The following is a 21817-nucleotide window of genomic DNA, read 5'->3' on the forward strand; positions in this document are numbered from 1 at the left end:
GTGTGTTGTTACAAGTGGATATGTATTCTCTTTGTTCGTACCTCTGGGGACACCCTTCAGTCTGGTACCTGACTGGTACCCTGTCCCCACCCACCCATTGACAAAAGACCAGGACAGAGGGAGCCTCAGAGGGAGGAGGTCTCTGGGACCAGGTTTCTGTGAATGGGAGGAATGAGCCTCAATCAGGGATGGGTGCCCCTATGCCTGAGATATGTGCAGAGGAGAGAAATGGTATGGCCCTGCCATAACCCTCTAGAGGTGCTGACAGAGGCCCAGCTCCAGGCTGGAATCAGCCTGTCCACTTCCCCTATGCACTGTGTAAAACAGTCTCCCTTTCTGTCCACTGAACAAGCAAAGGAAGGCAGTAGGGTCTTCTAGAACTTGGGCACGCCCTCCCTCTGTCCAACTGATGTCAGTCCTGGTTGCCAGGCACTGGTTTGTGTTGGAGATGGAACCCTCCTTGGGGTTCTAAGCAGTTACTTGTGGCCCATAGGACACTGGTGCTGGGAGGCAGAGCCACAAGGCCCTTTGGAGCCAGCTGGTGGCCACTGAAATGTCTCCCCAGCTGGTACTGGAGCAGCTGTGGGCTGCCTTGCTGGTGATGTATGAAAGTATGCCACACATGCCAGGAGACTCTGGGTTTCTCTGGGTGATCCTCATATGCACTGCAGTGATGGTGTTCATAGTAAAGAGTGGACACAGTTTAAGAAGAGGAGAGGGGCTTCTTAGGAGGCAATATGCCCAGAATGAAGCATCTGGGAAAGGTGTGGAGGAGACAGGACTAAAGGCACAAGCCCATGAAGCTCTCACACCACCTGGGTGGGAGGCCAGTCCTCTCCCATTACAACCCTTGCTCTGGCTGCCCTGAATGAAAATCTCAGCTGGTTTTCAGAGGAGGACACTGTGCAACTGCTGAAGGAAATTCAAAAAAGCCAGCCCGTAAGACCTTCTCAACTAACTGATGAAAATCCCATCTTGGGAGCATCACAGGAAGATAGAGAACCCTGTGGGAGGAAAATAACAGAAAGCTCAAATGATAGCCCTGATCTGCATGGAAGTCTAGCCCTCCTGGTCCAGAAAACTGGCAGCTGAGGCAGAGAGTGCAGGACAAGGCAGAGGAGGAAGGCCGGCCAGAGCTTCCCAATCCAGAAGTACACCAGGATGCCAGTGAGGATGGGAGCCACTTCAAGACCGTAGGCCAGACCATGCTGAAGTTGCTGCATGTGCTGGAGCTCATTAGAAGGTTGGGGCTCAGGAGAGGGGGGGAGGAGAGTGGAAAATGGTGATGGCTCCATTCACCTGTCAGCAGTCCATCAGAAAATCCATGGCCATGGCCATGCCACTGTGCCTTGGGCAGGTGTCATGTGGAGAACAAGTTGTCCAGAGAACTGATGGAGGAAAATCGGAGGATTGCGAAGCTCAGGGGACAAATAACAAGCCTCCAAGCTGAGGAAGTGTCTTTTCACATTGAAAATGCCTACCTGGAAAGTGAGATTCAGAAGTTCCAGCTGAAGCTCAAAATAAAGCTTGAGATGTGGGAAGAGCACATCCTGCATCTGGAGAGAAACTCGGCAGAGGAGAAAACACACCTCTTGGAAATGGAGAAGCAACTTCCCAAGGTGTACAGGAGCCTGAATGCCACCCGTCAAACCCTCAACCTCTACAAGAAGATGGCCAAGGACCTGGGCAGAGAATTTCAGAGAACCCCCTCCTTCTATGAGGTCTTTCTGGGTGAGGAGAGGGATCACAAGAGCCGGAGGGTGGCTCTGACAGTGGAGAGAGAGCTCTACCAGCTGAGGACAGTAATCCATTGCCTCAGGCAGAGGCTGGCCCAGTTAGGTCCACAGTCCAGCCTGTCCCACAGGGATAAGCTGCCTCTGCTCATGCTCTTCTGCCCCCAGCCTCCCACTTCCTTTGAGGGTGGGGGCTCCCCTACGTTTCCAGGAGCCCAGGAGAGTGTGTGCTGGGAGGGCTCTGAGGCCTGGGATCACCTTGTGGTCTGACTCAGCTTCCAAGCAGCCATCAACACCTACAACCACAGCACAACCGCACCTGTGCTTCTCCCTCAAGCCATACCCATTGTTCCTTTTAGTTCAGATCCACCCTATTATTTAACTGATACTACATAGTTCTTGGACAAGTTCCCTATAGCAGTATGACTGAGGTAGTATTTTTCAATAAATGTTAAATATAAAAAATAAAATAAAAACACCAAATTAGATACTACTAGTACTGAGAGTTGATTTTATTAAGTGATTATATTTCAAGTGCTCTATTAATTCTTTTACGTGTATTATATCATTTAATTTTCCCAATAACCCATTATTGGTCACGTATTATTATTACTGAGGTTCTGAGAGGTTAAACAACTTGCTCCAAGATCACACAGCTAGTAAATTGCAGAGCTGGCATTCCAATCCAGGGTTGTCTAACTACTAACTGGTGTGTAAGTAACTTCTATAGCTTCTATAGCTTCTATAGCAATATGCTATTCTATAAGGATCCCAGAAGGGCTTGATAAATTTTGTCCTAGTTCACATTTGAGTAAGGATGCAAATATTATAGTGGTAGCTGTGGGGAAAGTCCCACCAAAGTATGGTGGGCAGCCTCTAAGGGGTCTCCAGTGATTTGCATGTTTGGTATTCATATTCTTGTATAATCACCATGCCCCCCCCACCCCACTTTGAATATGGTCTGGTACTACTGACTCACTTCTAATTAACAGAGTAGGGCAAAAGCGATAGGATGTCACTGTTGAGGTTAGTTTACAAAGAGGCTGTTTTGCTCTCCCTCACTCTCTCATCTACCCTGAAGGAAGCCAGGTGGTGTATTGTGAGCTGCATTATGGAGAGGCCCACGTGGCAAGGAATGAACGTCTATTACTAATAGCCCTGGAGGACCTCTGGCTGCTAGCAGCCATGTGAGTGAGCTCAAAAACAGATCTCCCCCCACAAGCCTCGAGATGACTGAAGATCCAGCTGACATCTTGACTGCAGCCTGTGAGAGACCCTGAGCCAGAGGTACATGGCTAGTCACACCAGAATGGCTGACTCACAGAAACTGTCAGGTTATAAATGTGGTTTTAAGCTGTGCAGTTTGGGGAAAGCATTCAAGAAAGAGAGAAAACAAAACAATGAACCCAAACTTTTGACTTCTGATACCACTCCCTCTCAAGGGATTGAAATTCCAGAGAAATCAAGAGATGGTAGAATCTAGTAGATTGGGGTAAAAATTGTAAGAAAAGTGGACCTCTGTTCTGTTCACCATGTCTCTCTGAGAGGACATCATCTCACTTGACCCTCATATCCCAATAACCTGCAAATACAGGAGAAGACAACTGGCAGTGTGTCATGAGTCAGCCGAGAGAGGGCTGGACACAGCATCCCAGAGCCTCCTAGAAGGCAAAGAGCAAGCTCAGAGGTTCCCTGGTATCCCTAGAGAAGGCATGGAAAGGAGATGAGTTGAGAGCCTGGGACTTGATCATGGGACTTCCGTGGTAGAGGGGAGGTGGCCTGTGAAAGAGACACTACCTGGAGCCCCTTCTTGGACCAGCAGCCTCCTGCCTATTTTGGGAGGCTGAGAATTTAATAAGGGACTGAATTAGTGTATAAGAGACAATGTTCTAATGCTTAGCATATTTAAAGTTGTTTAAATCATTGACATCCCCTTTCCCTTAGTCCCCACTACCGCCATTAGTGGGAATGGTGGCTTCAAAGCAAGATGACAACATCTCCTATAAGCCTATAATGTGTAAATGTCAGTGCACAACAGTCACTGCTACCACCTTAGCAGCCCCACTGCTTTCACAAAGACACAGGGACAAGTGACACCTAAGGCTTCTTTTCCCAGTTTCTGGTTACTGCCTGACTCAGATGGGATACTTAAGTGATTAAGTGGAGGAGCAGGTGGATGGCCATGAAGAAGAGTGAGAGGGGCATGGGAAGGGTAGCAGAGACATGGAAATGGCTAGACCCCCATGGTTTGAAGATGACCTAGTGAAAGAGGGATGAAGCTTTTCCTTACTCATCTTTGGTGAAATGGAGCCTAGACTTAATTGATGCTTCTTGCTCTTGCTCCAAAATCAACTACCCTCGATTGATCATCATTATATATACCTCATCTTTTTTTCTGTGGTTAAACCGTCCTCCTCCTTTTTGGAAACTTAGCTTAAGTTACAGGGCTGCCACATATGGCTCTACAGATTGTGCACTGAAAAAATCCAGGTAAAAAGTTACTCATTTATACCCTATGAGATGATTTGGCAGGTCATCTCCCAGAAATCTTTCCACATCATTGCTAGTGGATTCTCATTATTCCCATTAACAAATATTTGAAGATTAAATGCCAGGTGCTCTTCTAGGTTCCAAGGACTTAGCAATGAACAGGATAGAGTTTCTGCCATTGGTAGTGGTACAGGAAGAGACAGACCATAACCACATGAACAAATAAGTAAGCACATGTGAGGGTAAGGTAAATTGTGAGATACATTCTTATGTTCTTCAATAATACACAGGACCACAGTTTATAAACAATAGATGTTCTATATGTAACCATGTTTCCTCCTTTCCCTTTTGAAACGTAAGGCAGCAGACAATATGTTGTATGTACTAACAATGGGTATTTACTACAAGTTAACAGAGTTAATCCTTATTAGACTTTATATTTGTCCTACCAGGATGACATTTTAAGAAAATATGAATTCTTTAATACACTTAGTGGGAATAGTTAATTTTTTAAATCATATTTATAAAATTAAATAAACTTATGTGGGTTTGGTAGTGGCAGAGAGGCAGATTTTACAAATTTAGTACATCTTTGACATTTGTGAGGGACATTTTCCCAAGACTAGGAGTGTTCTCAAAATCACAAACCTCAGCAGGACACATAATTTTCCCACAAAATACTGTGAAATAGAACTAAAATATTTAAAGATCTTTTGTATTCTTAATGGTTCCCTATACCACAGGGCTGAAGAAATTTGTAGGGTTATTTTCTAGCTTAGAACCTTTATTTCCTTAGACTTTTTCACTTTCATTACCAGTACTAGTGGTTGATTTTCTTTTTGGAGTTTTAAAAATTACTAAAGTGTAAAAATAACCTTGAAAGTCATTGCATTCTTGATGATGGATAGAAAATTTCAAAACATATATCAAGATGTTGGTCCATGAGTTTGGCCCATGCATGAGATAGAGACCCACCTGATACACTAGCATCAGAGGACTTATGATTTAAATGAAGCCTTTGGATAATAAGAAATCACTATGAGTCTTCAATCACTAGAGTTGCTGAAAAGCACTAAAACTGAACGCAAAATCCACAGATGCCAAAGGTCTTTGGGATTACATTGCACATCCATAGCAGGAGAGCAAAATGCAATCACTTGCTCATCCCTTTATTGTTAAAGTATATGTGACATCATTGTGATAAGTGATGTAGAATTTTCCAACTTGGATAGTGTATGAGAAACTTCTCTGCAGCACCATAAATTGGATGTTTATCTTTTTGCCACATATCAGCTATCTGGCTGATTTCTAATTTGTTTACGAATTCATAAATGCTCTGAAACGGATTCTTTCTCTTTAATGAGTGTTGGCAACTCCAACCTCTAAGGGCAGAGGTGAGGATAAACTGAGCCAGGTTATGAGAGGTCTTCAGAAACATGAAAGTGATCCAGCAAAATCAAGGTGTTATTATTACTCAATCAGGTATTGCTGGCTTCCAGTTGCTGGCTTTGTTCCTTGAACTGAATAAAAACACATGGGAAGCATCAATTAGCTGAAATGGACATTGTATAAAGGGTTTAACTTACTTCTTTTACAAACCACTGACAAAAGGCAGGACCAATCCATTCTCTTGCATGAATACCACAGTCTATCCAGACAGCTCTTTTGTAAGTTCGTGATCTTCTGCCCAGCTGAAAACAAGAGTGTTCATAGTAACCAAGTCAGGCTTTTATTTTTAGATTCACTGAAAAGCATAATTTAATAAGGTTTCAGAATAGTTCTTCACTATAGTTTGATTAATTAGGTAACTCACAAAAAAGATAAAGAGATTTCCTATCTTTCCAGAAGTGCAGGCTTGTTTATGCAGAAACAATGACTTTATTGCCTGAATTACAAATCAAATAACTGGAAAATACACAAAAAGGGCAATCCCTTAAATAGGCTTGCTTCTCCTTTAATATAATTTGTGACTGTTAAGTAAAATGCTAAATTCCCCGTCCTCCCAAGCATTCTAAGACAATCAGCTTCAAATTCCCAAGGAATATTTCTTTAAGTAATAACTATGTTTTATAGGTGGACAAAGTCAAATTTTATTACAACACAAAATGGAAAAGCAAAACAATTTGATTTGTAGAATCAAGTGACAGATTTGTCTTTATAATCCTATTATATCAATATTACTTAAATGTGGTTTCTAACTCAGTAATAAATAGGTAGCTATTAACATTATTTCATAGGGAATCTAGTTTTCATTCATTACTTCACTCAACTAACACTTCAGGAAATCCTTTGGGGATATTGTTCTTGACACTGGAGATTCAAAGAAGAAAAGACAAGGAATTTATATGCTGGTAGGGAGGGCAGACATGGGAACAATTAACCATTATGATGTGAAGATGCATAAGTTGCTTAGGGAACATGGGAGGTGTTACATGTAATTTTTCTGGGGAGTAGGAGAAGGCTTTTCAGACGAGAAACACTTAAGTACTTGATTAAGACTTGGAGCTGGTCCAGAAGACCAGTTAGAAGAAGGCATCTCAAGCTTGGAAGAGAATCTGGGAACATCCTCTTTGAAGAATGGGCTTTTGGGGTACGAGGAAGAAATGGCAGGTGGACACAGAAGTGTATGCGTATGTGAAAGAGAGACACAGAGGAATGGATACAAGCACACTAACAGCAGTGATGGATGACAGTATGAGACAGGAGAGGATGGGGACTTGAAAGAAAGTTCAGTACTGAGGCCCTTACTGCAATAGTCCAGGGAGAAGAGATCCAGAGATAAATTATGGTAACAGCAGGGAAGACAGAGGAGGAATTGGAGCAGATCCAAAAGATACTTAGAAGAAAAAATCATCAGTTTTTGGTGGTAGATTTAAAGGAAGTGGTGAAAACAAGGCAGAGGAATTTAGGATGATGCTCATGTTTCTTAACTGCAATCACAGCAATGCCATTGTGAGCTTGAAGTACTTTTGTGAATATTCAGATGAGAAGGTCAAGTAGGCAATGGAATATGAATGTAAAAGTCCAGAAGGTGGACTTCACTGAATATGGAATGATTATTGAGACCATAGGGTGGATGTGTTCATCTAGAAAGGTTGGTGGAGGGACAGCACATCTGAGCATGGAGTCCTGGGATGAACAGAACCCACTGGAAAGGCAGGAGGAGAAGAGCCAGTGAATTAGCCACTGAATGGTCAGAGACAGGAAGAGAACCAATTAGGAGTCATTGCTGATCTCATCAAGACAAGTTTTAGAGGAGCTTTGGGGCCAAAGGCCAGTGAGTCTGAATGGGAAGTGAAGAAATAGAGACAGTGATATAGGGAAATCTTTTTTTTTAAGCTTTTCTTTCTTTCTTTCTTTCTTTCTTTCTTTCTTTCTTTCTTTCTTTCGAGAGTGTGCACGTGAGCAGGGGAGGAGCAAAAAGAGTGGGGGAGAGAGAGAGAATTCTAAATGGACTCTGCACTGTCAGTGCAGAACCAGATGTGGGCGTGAACTCACAAATAGCGAGATCATGAGCCAAAGTTGGATGCTTAACCAACTGGGCCACCCAGCTGCCCCTATAGGAAATCTTTTTAGATGCTTGGCTGAGAAGGGATGGAGAGCTCTGGGTCAGTAGCTGGAAGAGAACTCAGGGTCAACAGCTGGGAAGAATGCATATCTGCTTACAAATTTATGTAGTTTCACTGGTTCACCTTGAGTAGCACCAGCTCACAAATAATTTTGAAAGCCATTATTTTTAAGGGCATCAGTAACTCTGAATATGTTAGAGACAGCATTCTCTGGAATACTCAATGGTAAAAATTAAATACGGCCCAAAAATCTAAGGGAAATTTTTTCTTAAATTAAAACGATGTTAAGTATGAGACGCCGTGAAAGACCATTTCTTTTCTTTTCCCCATAAGTCAAACGTGAAAAGGATCAATGTTTAATAAATATTTATTTTGTTAATTTATTTTTACCTTTAAAACAAAAAGAGACCTTCCCTCATATGATTTTCCAATAGAGAACACATGAATGAGGCCTGAATGAGTTTTATTCAGATGATGCATCCAATTCTGAATCTAAAATCAGATAAATAAAAACCATGTCAGACTTTCACAATTATGGAGCCTTCAGAGAACAAAAGGTAACAAAAGGCAATAATAGGTCTCAGAACTCAAAGGACATACATGACTATAAAGTTGAACAAAAATCAATTTTGTGTTTTTAATTTTCTTCAAGATACTTAAGACTATATTTTATTTTCTGTCTTTACAAATAGTAGCTTCATGTCTTTATATTGTTCCCCTTTTAGAGCATACCTTCTACTACCATTTGTCATTAATATCTTGATGGCAGAGATTTACAGAAAATTAATCAATGTGTTCTGGGTTCTTTTCAAGATAAAAATTTATTTCCATTTTCCCCCTAAGTACTTAAGAGGAAAAGAAATAAATCACCTTCACGAAAACCATCCAAACTACTTCAAAGTGTCTATTAAAGTCCTATATATTGCAATTTGTCACTGAACAGAAGATGCTAAGAAAAAGGCATTGTCTTCTGCATTTAAAGGTTATCCAAGCCATCAGAGGGCATTTTTTGAATAATTTCCCTAAGAACAGTGATAGATTTGCATTGATCCAGTCACACACACTTATCTGTCATCGGGAGAAGGCATATTTGAGATGGATGAATAAGGCACTTAGAAATATGGATGACATTTCTGACTTAAAAGCTTTACTACGAATAAGGAAATCACACAGAAGTGTCCCGCTGTTCCATGATGTGCAAGAGAGTCTGTGCTGAAAAAGCAGATTTTGAGAAGTATCCATATTTTCTTTCCTTTCTATTCTTATTGAGTCTAATGAGCAGGATATATATATATCTTGTGTGTGTGTGTATATATATATGTATGTGTGTATATATACGTATGTATGTATATGTATGTACATATCTACATATAGTTTTAAAATTTGACTTTTTTTCTAGTGCATGTTATAGCACTTCTGTGTTCCAGGTTATCTAAAACTTCCATTGCTTCTAATTTCAAGCTTCTAAAATATATGTTGAAACAAGAAACATGTGAAAATAATTTTGAAAAGAATAATTTTGAAAAGAACTATCAAGAGGACCAAAAATTCTCCTAAGAATATAACAGGATCTCATTAATTCTGTGTTTGACATTCCTTTGCTCAATTCAGGGGAAGCATGGAAAATGTGTGTATTTATTAATTTATTCATTCTGTCATCAGCTACCTATTTGGAGGTCTCTATTTGCTTGCCACTATGGACATAGTGGTGAACAAGAAAGTAATGGCCTGTCCTGGGTGGCTCAGTCGGATAAATGTCCGACTTCAGCTCAGGTCATGATCTCACAGTTTGTGAGTTCCAGCCTCTCATCGGGCTCTGGGCTGACAGTGTGGAGCCTGGAGCCTGCTTTGGAATCTGTGTGTGTCTCTATCTCTCCCTGCCCCTCCACCACTCATGTTTGCTCTCTCACTCTCTCTTTCAAAAATAAATAAACATTAAAAAAATTTTAAAAAATGCATTTAAGAAATGGCCTGTCCTCAGGAAACTTGCTTTGGAACTTAAGGATGACTAAGGCATTAATCAAATAATCCTAAAATCATGTGTATAAAAACTATGATAGATATTCTATCCATGTGCTGTGGGTACATGTAATAAGCTGGGGTTGGAGCTGGGGAGTTCTAATCCAATCTGGGAAAATAGAAATAGCCATCTTTTTGCTTGATCTGATATTGAAGGAGTAACTATTGTCCAGGTGAAATAGTCAAAGATGTGGTTGTGGGAATGAAGTTGCTATAGAATAAATACTAGGAAGAGTAAACAACATGTTAAAAGGCCCTGAGTTTCCACAAATGAAGCCTGGCTTGTGGGAGGTCCCAACCTGTGCAGACGCTGTGGAGCGAGCATCAAAATTCATTCCATCCCTCAACCAAATCATTGCCTTCAAACTCTGACTAGATCTACCTTCCATGCTTTTTAGTTAAGGTTTTCACAACTGCAATTATAGCAACATTCCCTCGCTTTTACATTGCACTTCCATGTCCTCTGTGGGGGTGGGTTGGGTAAAGCAAATGAAATTCAAATTATTTTGCTACTTCTTTTAAAGGCTTAATAGAAGGGATGATTGAACTGAGGTGGCTAGACAATATAAGAGCTATATGTATTCTTCATATAGCCCCTACCTCTGTCTTTATGCTTCTCTCCCAATCATTAGACCTGAATGATAAAGATGCACTTATTAAAAAGAATGAAAGTTCCTTTGATTACATACTTCTTCTAAGGAGTGATAAACTTCATAATTATATCCAGAAAGGTATCTTCGATTTCTCTGGGTTCGCAAACTGCTTGCCTTTTCCAGTGTTTTCTGAAGATCTTCTATGAGGATCCTGGATTTGAAATGATAGACATGATGAAAATTGAATGGAGAGCATATAAAAATCAGGCAATATCAAAAGAAAACCATGCATCAGTGAAAAAGAATATAGCAACTAATGACATTTCTAGAAATACCAAATGTTGGGAAAGTATTCTCTTTTGGGAAATAGAAACTGTTAAATTGGGTAATGAAAATCTAAAACTAAAGAAGATGGTCTCAAATAATAATAATTACTACCATTTATTGAGCAGCTACAAGAACCGAATGATGGGTATGGGCATTTACATTTATTGAATACCTACTTAGGCACCGCACTATGTATTTTACGTACACAAGCTTAGTTAACAAACCTATAAGGTAAATTTTACTCTTAAATTTTACAAATGGGGAAAATGAGCCTCAAAAGGGTCAAGAACTTGCCAATATCATCTGCTAGTGAGAATAGAGCTAGAGTTTGAGCTTGGAATGTGAACCTGTATTCTAGTCTGTAGACTCTAAGCCCAGTGTGACATTAGGAACACCAAAACAAGACAAGGCAACACAGTATGAAAAGTTTTCAAAGGTTTAAAAAAATGTTTAAATTTTTGCAAAATTGAATTGGGGTATATTGGGTTTGCATTATTTTCAGAGTGGACAGACTTTCTAAAAATAAACAAGTGAAACTTGTTTCCACTCAAAGTAAGAGCAATTCCTCACATTTATCACCAGAAAGTTAAGAAGTTCTGATGTGGATACATCTGTTTGTTTGGCAGCTCTTGATAGAACCACCATTGTTCCCTTTAGAAAGGCATTATTTTCCTAGGAGTTTCAGTGCAAAAAAACTATGCCTCTTAATTGATTCTTAGATTATCATTTATCATTATTAATTGATAAAAGACTTAACATATTACTAATCGCATAATGAAATGCCCATTCAGAGAATTGTCAAAATAATTCTAATGGAGAATTGCTCCTACAAAAGATTTATCTTAATATTTTCTAGTCAAGTTTGCTAGTGTTTTCACCAAAGTAAGAAAATTATCATGTAAAGTTTTTTAGTTTCAAGTTGTATGGAATCATTCCAGTTGGATATTAGCTCCTTTGATGATTAAACTCTTGGGCTTCTCTGTCTCCTTTTAAAATCTCCAAGTGCCATATGGAGCTAGTTTTTGGACTTCCTAATATTTGTTTAGTCATTTAGGCCAGTGATTCTTGAGTTGCATTGCTTTAAAGTCACCCGTGAGCTTTAAAAACTATGTCACACTGAGGTGCCTGGCTGGCTCATTTGATCTTGGGGTCATGAGTTGGAGCCCCAGGTTGGGTGTAGAAATTACTTAAAAATAAATAAACTTAAAAAAAATGCCACACTGGGCCCTGCATAGACAAGAATATCTGTGAATAGGTAGAAGTCCTTTTTAAAAGCTCACCTAGTGATTTTAATATATTGTTGGGATATTTAGGCTAATGATCTGGAAACAAATAATTTAGGCTAATTAAATCTGGAAACCCACTGGTATTAGTCCTCTCAGTTTCCATATTAAATACAAATGGAAGAAAAAAAAAACAAATGGAAGAAAATATGAGAATATAGCTGACCCTTGTTTCCTTTTTCCTCTCTTGAGTGTCTGTGCTAGATATGGTTAGCTGCCTACTCTCCATATGGACTTCTTGTACTGCAAGGGCTGGGAACCCAAAAATTACTTTTTCTTGACTCTCTTGCAGCTAGGGTCCCGGGTACAAATTTGTGAACACTGGTATGACAGGAAGTTAAGAAATGCAGTGGCCATCTCCTGCTGTTGCTGTGACCATGTCAAGGTCAGAAATGTGACTGTTCAGGGAAAGTGGAGGTTGCTGGACTCAGCACTCCAGTGTCTAGTCACCAGCTTTGCAGCAAGAGAGGCAGTTATCATCACAACAGTGAGGGCTGTACTATCACAGCAACAGCTTCTGGACCTCTGGACTGTCGCATGAGGGAGAAATAAATTATATGTGATTAAATCCATTGTGTGTGGGGATCTGTTATGAGTTGAATGGTGTCCCCTTCTCCCCCAATTTGTATGTTGGAGTCCTAACCCCCAGCACCACAGAATGTGACCTTATTTGGAAATAGGATTGTTGCAGATGTAATTACACTGAGGTCACTAGGATGTATTCTAATCCAATATGACTGGTGTCCTTATAAAAAGAGGCAATTCAGGGGCACCTGGGTGGCTCAGTCAGTTAAGTGGTTAAGTGTCTGACTTTGGCTCAGGTCATGATCTCATAGTTTGTGAGTTCTGGCCCCACATTGTACTCTCTGCTGTCAGCACAGAGCTTGCTTTGGATCCTCTGTCCCCCTCTCTACCCCTTCCCAGGTCACACACATGTAAGTGTGCACTCCCTCTCTCTCTCAAAAATAAACATTTAAAAAAGAGAAAATTCAGTTTGGGAAAATGGAAAAGTTCTGGAGGTGTATGGTGCTAATGGTTGTATAATGTGAATGCACTTAATGTCACTGAATTGTATATTTAAAATGGTTAAAATGGTAAATTTCATATTGCATATTTTACCACAATTTTAAAAAATGGGGGAAATTACTACACAAAGACACAAGCAGAGGGAAGATATGAAGATATGAAGAGGCAAAGATGTCCATCTTACAAACCAAGGAGAGAGGCCTGGGACAGGTCCTTCCCTCACAGACCTCAGAAGGAACCAACTCTGCCCACACCTTCATTTCAGTCTTCCAGCCTCTGGAATCATGAGACATTACATTTTTGCTTTTTAAGCCAGCCAGTCTATGGGATTTGTTATGACAGCCCTAGCAAACTAATACAGGTCTCTATTCAACGACTATACCTTAATACAGACCCTAAAAGACCAACCTGAAAATTAAAATAATTGTGGTGTGGCAGGTCTAGCCTCATTTTCCTTGTCAAATAGTTGACACTGGCAGAATAATGAGAAGGAGATCAAAATGGCATTTGTAAGTGTTGTATTTTCTTAGTCCTTTGTGATTCATGATTATCCCTACCCTAGGTGCATGTACTATAATATAACAGCGACCAGAGCCACTGAAAACTTTCCAAGTGATGTCAACATTCAGTGTAAAACCATGTCCCCAAAGCTTCCAGGGTGGGTGAGTGAGGCTCAATATTTGAAATTCCACTGCCAATTTTTACAGGTATTTAATTTATAAAATGATTGAATTTTTTATGACAGAATGAATCATCTCATCTTTCATGTCATTGAGAGGGGCTGATTACCTAGGGGCCAGACACATGAGGTCACATTATCTCTTCCTTAAAGATGACTACAGCTATATATTATGTATAGTTGTACAGAGTTAATGATAATCTTTTGGAAATACCCCAGGCTACAATAATAAAAGTCAATTAAAATGATCTCTATCTACTGCCCTGTGGAATTTAATCGACTCTTATGTGTTATTATCTCGGGACCAACAAAATGAATAATTCTAAATGATTGTCCTCCATGAGGAGACAACTGATTTAAAATACTCATTTTTTAGACTCTATTCTCTGTGACATAAAGTGTGATATTTTATTCTATATCAGTTCCGCATGACCTATATTTAATGGCAGGAAATAGAGACTTGTTAAAATAACTGGTATATTCCTTTCTACTGAATTATAATTAATGAAGCATGTGAGTTGTTGCTGAGCACCTATAGATATAATTACTAAGCTCCTTCCTTCCAGGCATTCAGAGAATCAAAGCACGCCTTCAAAGTTATAGTGATGACTAAAATGTGTTCAATATGAACAATGGTTTTATGCACAGCTGTGACTCTGCCCTGTTCTAGAAGGACAGATAAAGTACCTTTCTGCAAAAAGCATCTAAGTACTTTAATAAGGCTGTAATTATCTTTCTGGCAGGGAAGTATTTGTGTGGACCAGGGAGGAATGTCACTGTCACTTTGCACCCTGTGGCTCAGCCTTCCAGAGAGACTAGGGCTTTCACCATGGACTCACAGAGCCACAGGCCCATCCCAGGCCTTACCAGACATCATCAGGGATCTTTGTGCCAGTTTTGATAGTACAACCATTTGCTAAGAAGTTGGAGTAATTGAAGTTAGTCATTTACAAATATGCCTCACAGCCCTGAAATCCTAAGTTTCCAAATGAAAGGCAGGTCACTCCTTCCCATGTCATTGATTCACTACACTGCACTTCTCTGCCCAGATCCTGCATTGACTTTCTATCTCTCCACCACTTCCTTTTCCCTTGTGTCTGCTGGAATCCTGCTTTCTCTGTAAATAAACTTCCTGTATTCTTGTCTCTTCAGAGAACTCTCTCTTTTCATATTCTTGCCCTAATGGAAATGGAATTCTCTCAAGGACAGATTCTTTTGTGGCTTTCTCTTTCTTTTTTTTTTTAATTTTATTTATTTATTTATTTATTTATTTATTTATTTATTTATTTATTTAAAATTTTTTTTTTCAACGTTTATTTATTTTTGGGACAGAGAGAGACAGAGCATGAACGGGGGAGGGGCAGAGAGAGAGGGAGACACAGAATCGGAAACAGGCTCCAGGCTCTGAGCCATCAGCCCAGAGCCCCACGCGGGGCTCGAACTCACGGAGCGCGAGATCGTGACCTGGCTGAAGTCGGACGCTCAACCGACTGCGCCACCCAGGGGCCCCTGTGGCTTTCTCTTTCACCACATCACCTATCATGGGACCAAAGGGAAGGAGGTCAGCATTCTCCTGAACCCCAGCATTCTCACATGCTTCCTCATCAATCTTCTAACTTCCAGAAAAAGCTCATCCTGCCTTCAGCATCATGCCATTCCTTGTTTCTTTCCTCTGACTCCTGGGTACTTTCTGATATTACTGTCCCAGGAGCACATCTGTCTCTCCACCTCTCATCTTGTCATCAGCCAATGAGATTCAAAACTGCTATGATGATTCTCTGGTGATTTAGTCCATCCATTCTCAATCACATCAGTCTCAATGATTTACACTCCATTTCAGCCATGACCTCCATGACTAACACCTGAATCTTGTCACCAGCCATGAATGTTCTACACCAGGACTCTTAATCTTAGCCTACACTTTGTCAAGATTTTCTTCCCTCCATTTCCTTGTTGCCCTCAGTCATGCTGTATCTTCTTTCAATATAAAGATCATTATACCTCTCTTGATTCTTAAATTTGACTACATAATTCCTCCTAGACTCTTCTCTTTTCCTATCCAGATTTGATGCCATGGATGAATACTTAAGCTAGTATCTCACTAGGAACCTCAACTTCTTTGATCCTGACCTTTCTGTGGTCTAATCCAACAAAATCTCAACTCTTTGCAACAAAAACCCCAGCTTTTCTCTTGGTAACCCTCTTTAGCTCGTTTCTTCCCTTCCAGTAGATAATTTTGCTTCTTATTCCACCTATAAAATTTAGCCCTTAGTTAGGATCTCTTTCAGCTTGTTGACTCTCCTCTTTATAATCTTAACTAGACTCACATTTACCTCTTCAGTCTTCCCGGATAAGGCATCCTTTCTAGTGCTCAAACCCATTCCTCCATTGGTGCATTCTATCCTGTACCATCAGTGTGTCCTTCCCTACTGGTCCCTCCCTTCAGCCTACAGACATAGAAAAGTTTCCCCCTACCCCCTAAAATCCCAAATTTGAAGCAGTCATTGATGCTGCATCTCCTTGTAGTCACTCCTCATTCTCTGCCTCTCAGCTTATTTTAACTTCTAGGAGCAGTACTCTGCTCTGCTTCTTCATGTTCTCACCTCCTATTCACTTCTCTGTACTTTCTCTGTCTTCTGCTCCTGACAATATAATCCCACCATGAGAGTTACCAACACAATTTCCATTGCCAAATCCAGAGGAAACCAGTCAGTCCTTTTCTTGCTGGATATTACTGCACCACGTGGCATCACTGATGTTCTCCCTCCTGAAAGTCTCTCATTTCTTAACTTCTGTGACTATCTTCCATTTGCTCCATTCTTACTATTTAACGATTCTTTAAAAAAAAAAACCAAATATCCAAATTTATTTGAATCTATCTACTCAATCACCTAAGCTAGAAGATTTGAGGTTGTTTCGATTTCTTCCTTTTCCACCTACATCCAACTAAGTGCAGAGTCCAGGTGGTTTTGCCTATTCACTTTTTTTTTTAAAGCTTTCCTTATCCCACTACTCTGGTCCCTACTCAAGGCCTCACAACATCTTACTTGGACTATTGTAGTCTCCTATTGCCCCTCCACCTCTACTTACACATGGCTCCCTTGCTTACTTCTTTCAAGTGTGCAGAACCACATACTAGATAGCCTGAACTCCTAGCCCTCTACATCAGACTTCCCACAACCTGGTCTTCTCTCAACCTCTCCAGCATTATTTGTTTCTACTCCCTGACTTGATTTTTTTTTAAATTTTTTTTAATGTTTATTTATTTCTGAGACAGAGAGCATGAGCGGGAGAGGGGCAGAGAGAGAGGGAGACACAGAATCCAAAGCAGACTCCAGGCTCTGAGCTGTCAGCACAGAGCCTGATGTGGGGCTCGAACTCACAAATTGTGAGATCATGACCTGAGGTGAAGTCGGTTGCTCAACCGACTGAGCCACCCAGGCGCCCCTCCCTGACTTGATTTTGTACACTAATAATACTGAGCCACTTCAGTTCCCTACACAGGTATTATACTGTTTTTTCCCTTTGCTTGCACTGTTCCCTCTGCCTGTAAGTCCCAAGGCTCATCTTCTGCTTAGCGGTCACTGCTCCTGCAGAAAGTTTTATCTGCCCCTGCATTTTTATCCACTTTCTAAGCATTGCTAGGCTGCTCTCCATTCCTCAGAGAAGACCTTCTGTGTTTACAGTGATCACCTGGTGGTAATGGTGAAATGAGATGTCAGTGTTGTTCCTCCCCACCACCACCTCGCTATTACACTAATAAGCTCTTCAAAGGTGAATATAACTGTGTTACATTCAAGTCTGTTTTCCCCAATTTGAAAAGTAGTACCTAAAATGCCATTGTAGGCACTCAATAAAAACCTGAATTGAATACAGCTCTCATTCAGTTCAGTTTCGTACAAATGAATTAAACAAGTGAAAAAGAATGCTTACTTGTACTGGATGTTGGCTTCCTGTAAGAAGGCTAACAGGACTTGGGAACCATTTTTGGGAATATGAACATCAGTAACTGCTCCTTTTGATACATGGAAGATACTGCTGGGCTGCCACAGGTCCACCTATAGTGCAGGAACCAACCTATAATTCATATTCAGTTCAGGTGGGGAAAGATCCATGTCATGGCATGAAACATGTCACATTTTGGATTTAGACTCAATGCTTTCACCATCAGGGTAAAATTTTTATTTGAATTTGGTCTCCAAATTATATCATATCCACATAGAATTTGATCATCATTTATAAGCAATAAAGACCAATATACAATAAAGTCACAAGGTAAAAATTAGATAAAATAGATTTAAGTATACCTTTGATATTTTTTTTTTTTAATTTTTTTTTCAACGTTTATTTATTTTTGGGACAGAGAGAGACAGAGCATGAACGGGCGAGGGGCAGAGAGAGAGGGAGACACAGAATCGGAAACAGGCTCCAGGCTCTGAGCCATCAGCCCAGAGCCTGACGCGGGGCTCGAACTCACGGAGCGCGAGATCGTGACCTGGCTGAAGTCGGACGCTCAACCGACTGCGCCACCCAGGCGCCCCTACCTTTGATATTCTTAAAAATTATTACACAAATCTTTGAATAAGATATAAATTACCTTATATTTTACTACCCAAGCGAATTATGGTAGCTTGACAACAGCTATCAACAAAGTTTGATAACTTTAAATGGAACACTCTCCAGGTATTTCTTCCTTCCCCAACACATGCCTTTTACCAATTCCTACTCAGCCTTCACATGGCAATAGAAACATCCCTTTGTCAGGTTGGACTTTTCAGCTAGGGTAGTCTCCTGGTCATAGTTCTTAGAGCAACTCATGCTTCTTTCATTATGTAATTTAATCCTATCAGAATGTAAGCTCCTGTAGGTTACCAACTCACTCTAAGTGTCTAGAATGGAGCCTTGTGCACATCAGCAACTCACGGTTGCGTACGTATAGACTCCATGTAATAATCCACTATATGTTCACCACATGCCCAGTGTTTTGCAGGAAAGCAGGAGCTGTGTCTCTTTAGCTTACTGTAGTGTTCCCAGTGCCTTGTCTAATGCTCCATATCTGGTAGGTAGTGCTTTACATTCATTGATAGAATTACTGAACGCATCTGGGAGGGAGGAGAGCCCTGTCTTCTGCACAAGCCGAGAGCTACCTTTTCGATTAGGCACAGTTCACCTTTACAGTCATGTCGCATGGGACCTTCTCTTTCTGCATTTCCAGCCTTAGTCTGGTACAGGGCCTTGATCTCTGATCTGGTAAGATTTAGTTACTTTATCTTCTCTTAGGTGCCAGTGTCTTCATTCTTTTAGGGAACTCTAAAAGACCAAAAATACTTTGTGACTCAAGGAAATACACCTCTGGTGGTATAATTTAATCTTGAACAGGGCAGAAAGGCATTTGTTTTGGGGACAAAAAGTCTCTTTTTTTTTGTTTTTTGTTTTTGTTTTTTCCCAAGCAGCTGACTCCTCCACTAAGCTGCAAGGGCAAATCTGACTCAGCTAACATGCTAGTCCAACAATCATAGAAAAACAGAAGTGTGGGGCTGGAAGGGATGCTGAGAGGTCATTTCATCCATCTGTCAGCCCTTGGGCAAGGATACATTGAGGACTGAACAAACCTGTCCCCAATAGATGTATCCAAACCACATCTTTTAAGTCTCCAAAAGAGGAGAGTCTAAAAAATCCTAGTTTAACTCATATCCATGTTTAACAAGATTGCAGATGTTTTTCTTAATCCCTTACACTGCAGCACAGTTTCATTTTTTCTTGTTCCACTCTTCAGTAAGGAAAGGCCGGTTTCTTGTCTCTGTGAGATAAAGTACATTGGTATCTTTCACTTTTCTTTATATGATAGATTTTCTGATCTTGTAATCATCTTTGGGACTTGCCTCTAAACCCATTACAGAGACATATTTTTGATATTAAGGTTTGTTACATCCCTTAATGCCAGTGGAGATGAGGAAATAGTGCTATATTTGGAGGGTAGAGAGCCATAAGAACCAAAAATACTGTGAATAGCCACCCTGGAGATTAGTTTGTGTGTCATTTTCCAGGGTACATGCTAAAATAAGACTCCTCATCCAGTAGAAGAGAGTAGCTTTCCTATAGGAGGTTCCATTCAAGGAACATACCCCATAGCATGGCCTGGAGAAGGCTTCCTAGGAAATGGGTCTAAAGGAAACAAAACTAATTTGCAAAATCAGGAATTGTACTGTTGTGATATTAGGAAAATAAGTTAAAATGAATTATCAGCTTTTCTCCAGTAATATTTTGGGGAAAGGGTTCTTGGATATATAATACATGGGTATTTAACCCTGGGTGGCAGGCATATGCTTATAACAAGATATAGGGACAGCAATACTCACGTGAGATTTTTAAAGTGCCACCCACTTTTTAGGTATTTCTAATTTTTTCAATAATACTTGAGGTAGGAGCTAATGGTAGATATATTTAAAGAATGAGAAGACTCAGATTCGTAGAGGTGAAGTCAATTTTCCAAGGATGCACAGCTCCAAAACGGTGACACAGGATGTGCCCACACTCCAGTGCCCGTATGTGCTGACTGGGTTAAGTGTCTTTGGGATCTTCTGAGACTACCCCCAGGAGAATAAGCAACATCCAACCTCCTTAGTGTTTGAGGGGGTTTGGCTGGCAGGTTTCACACCCTGGTTTTTCCTGCCAGGGGTTATTTGCCCTATAAATTGTATGTGGGTATTTCGAAGTTCAAATCAGCCCACTCTGGGCAGGTTACCATCATTTCCTTAGGGTGTTATCCCATCTGGATGAATGGTAAACTGCCTCTGAATGGCAAAGCTGGGTGACACTTTATGATGAGACAACGAAGGATCAGTAACCTTGTCAGGATGGCCTCAGATTGTATGCCAACTCTCACAGGGTTTTGCTATCAACAGCCAATGTGAGATTGCAAGGAAAGAACGCTCCTCTACGGAAACTTCTGGCCTTGGAATCTGGTGTTTGTTCCCATGTGTTCCTTTCCTCATATGATGACCAGTCACATACAGTCAGATCTATTTAAGAGGTGGAGGAAATTTAGTGTATGGTCAAAAGCATGGACTTTGGAACCTGATGGCCCTGAGCTGGAATGCCCTGCTAGTATCGGCCGTGTGACTTCAGGGGAGGTTTTTAACATTTCTGAGACTCAAATTCCTTATCTGTATTGGGAATGTAATTAAAAAGCCTATCTACAGACTTTTCTGTAGGATGAGTTCGAAAAACAGAAGTAAAACACATGGCACGAAGTCTGGCACATAGTGAAAACTCAAAAAATATTAGCTATGGGGCGCCTGGGTGGCGCAGTCGGTTAAGCGTCCGACTTCAGCCAGGTCACAATCTCGCGGTCGTGAGTTCGAGCCCCGCGTCAGGCTCTGGGCTGATGGCTCAAAGCCTGGAGCCTGTTTCCGATTCTGTGTCTCCCTCTCTCTCTGCCCCTCGCCCGTTCATGCTCTGTCTCTCTCTGTCCCAAAAATAAATAAACGTTGAAAAAAAAATTAAAAAAAAAATTAGCTATTTGTTTTTTTTTTCTTTTTGAACACATACGAAAAGAAAAGCTGGAAGCAGTAAAGTTCTACTTCACATATTTCTGATTAAAATGAAGACTATGATGAGATTATTCCTGTATTTGGACATTAAAACCTGTAGGTGGCTTTAAGGAAGAGAGGAGCCAATAAATACACCAAGAATATGAGTAAGGCTGGAATGTTTCCTAATGCAAACAACTGGATTTGAAACCACTGTAGCATGCCGGTTAATTCTCTGGATTTCAGAGTCTGACTTCCTACAATTACATTTAGGCTGTCCACAGTTAGCATCTGTGTGATGTAGGGTGAATTCCTTAATCTCTTTGGGCTTCACATTCTTCATCTGTAAAATGAAGGTGATGATTACACTTCCTGGTTGTTGTTGTTATAGATTGGGATTATAGAGACTACAGAAAATGCAGTCATTAAGAGCATTAATTTTGGAATTCAAGGCAGGCTGAGCTTGAATCCTGGTTCTGCCGCTTATTAGCTGTCTGACTCTGGGCAACTTACTTTAGCTCTCTGTGCTTGTTTCTTCAATTATAAAATGGGCTTATAAATACTAT

At 40.6% G+C, this 21817-nt stretch overlaps 1 protein-coding gene across 4 annotated transcripts in view; it reads right to left on the reverse strand.

Annotated features, from left to right (window-relative positions):
• Window positions 1-21817, reverse strand: part of CPA6 (carboxypeptidase A6) — a 521176-nt gene that overhangs the window by 66463 nt on the left and 432896 nt on the right. For 2 of the 4 annotated variants that reach the window (XM_045049859.1, XM_045049860.1), the window contains exons 4-8: window positions 18890-19029; window positions 17653-17777; window positions 10501-10615; window positions 8183-8284; window positions 5810-5914 (exon numbers count right to left, since the gene is read on the reverse strand). In XM_045049859.1, coding sequence (XP_044905794.1) covers window positions 5810-5914; window positions 8183-8284; window positions 10501-10615; window positions 17653-17777; window positions 18890-18928 — 486 coding nt within the window. In that variant the 5' untranslated portion in view covers window positions 18929-19029. The remainder of the gene's footprint in view (window positions 1-5809; window positions 5915-8182; window positions 8285-10500; window positions 10616-17652; window positions 17778-18889; window positions 19030-21817) is intronic. The other 2 variants (XM_019822757.3, XM_003999869.6) reach the window with 1 other exon arrangement.

Source organism: Felis catus, chromosome F2 (assembly GCF_018350175.1).
Source record: "Felis catus isolate Fca126 chromosome F2, F.catus_Fca126_mat1.0, whole genome shotgun sequence".
Lineage (NCBI taxonomy): Eukaryota > Metazoa > Chordata > Mammalia > Carnivora > Felidae > Felis > Felis catus.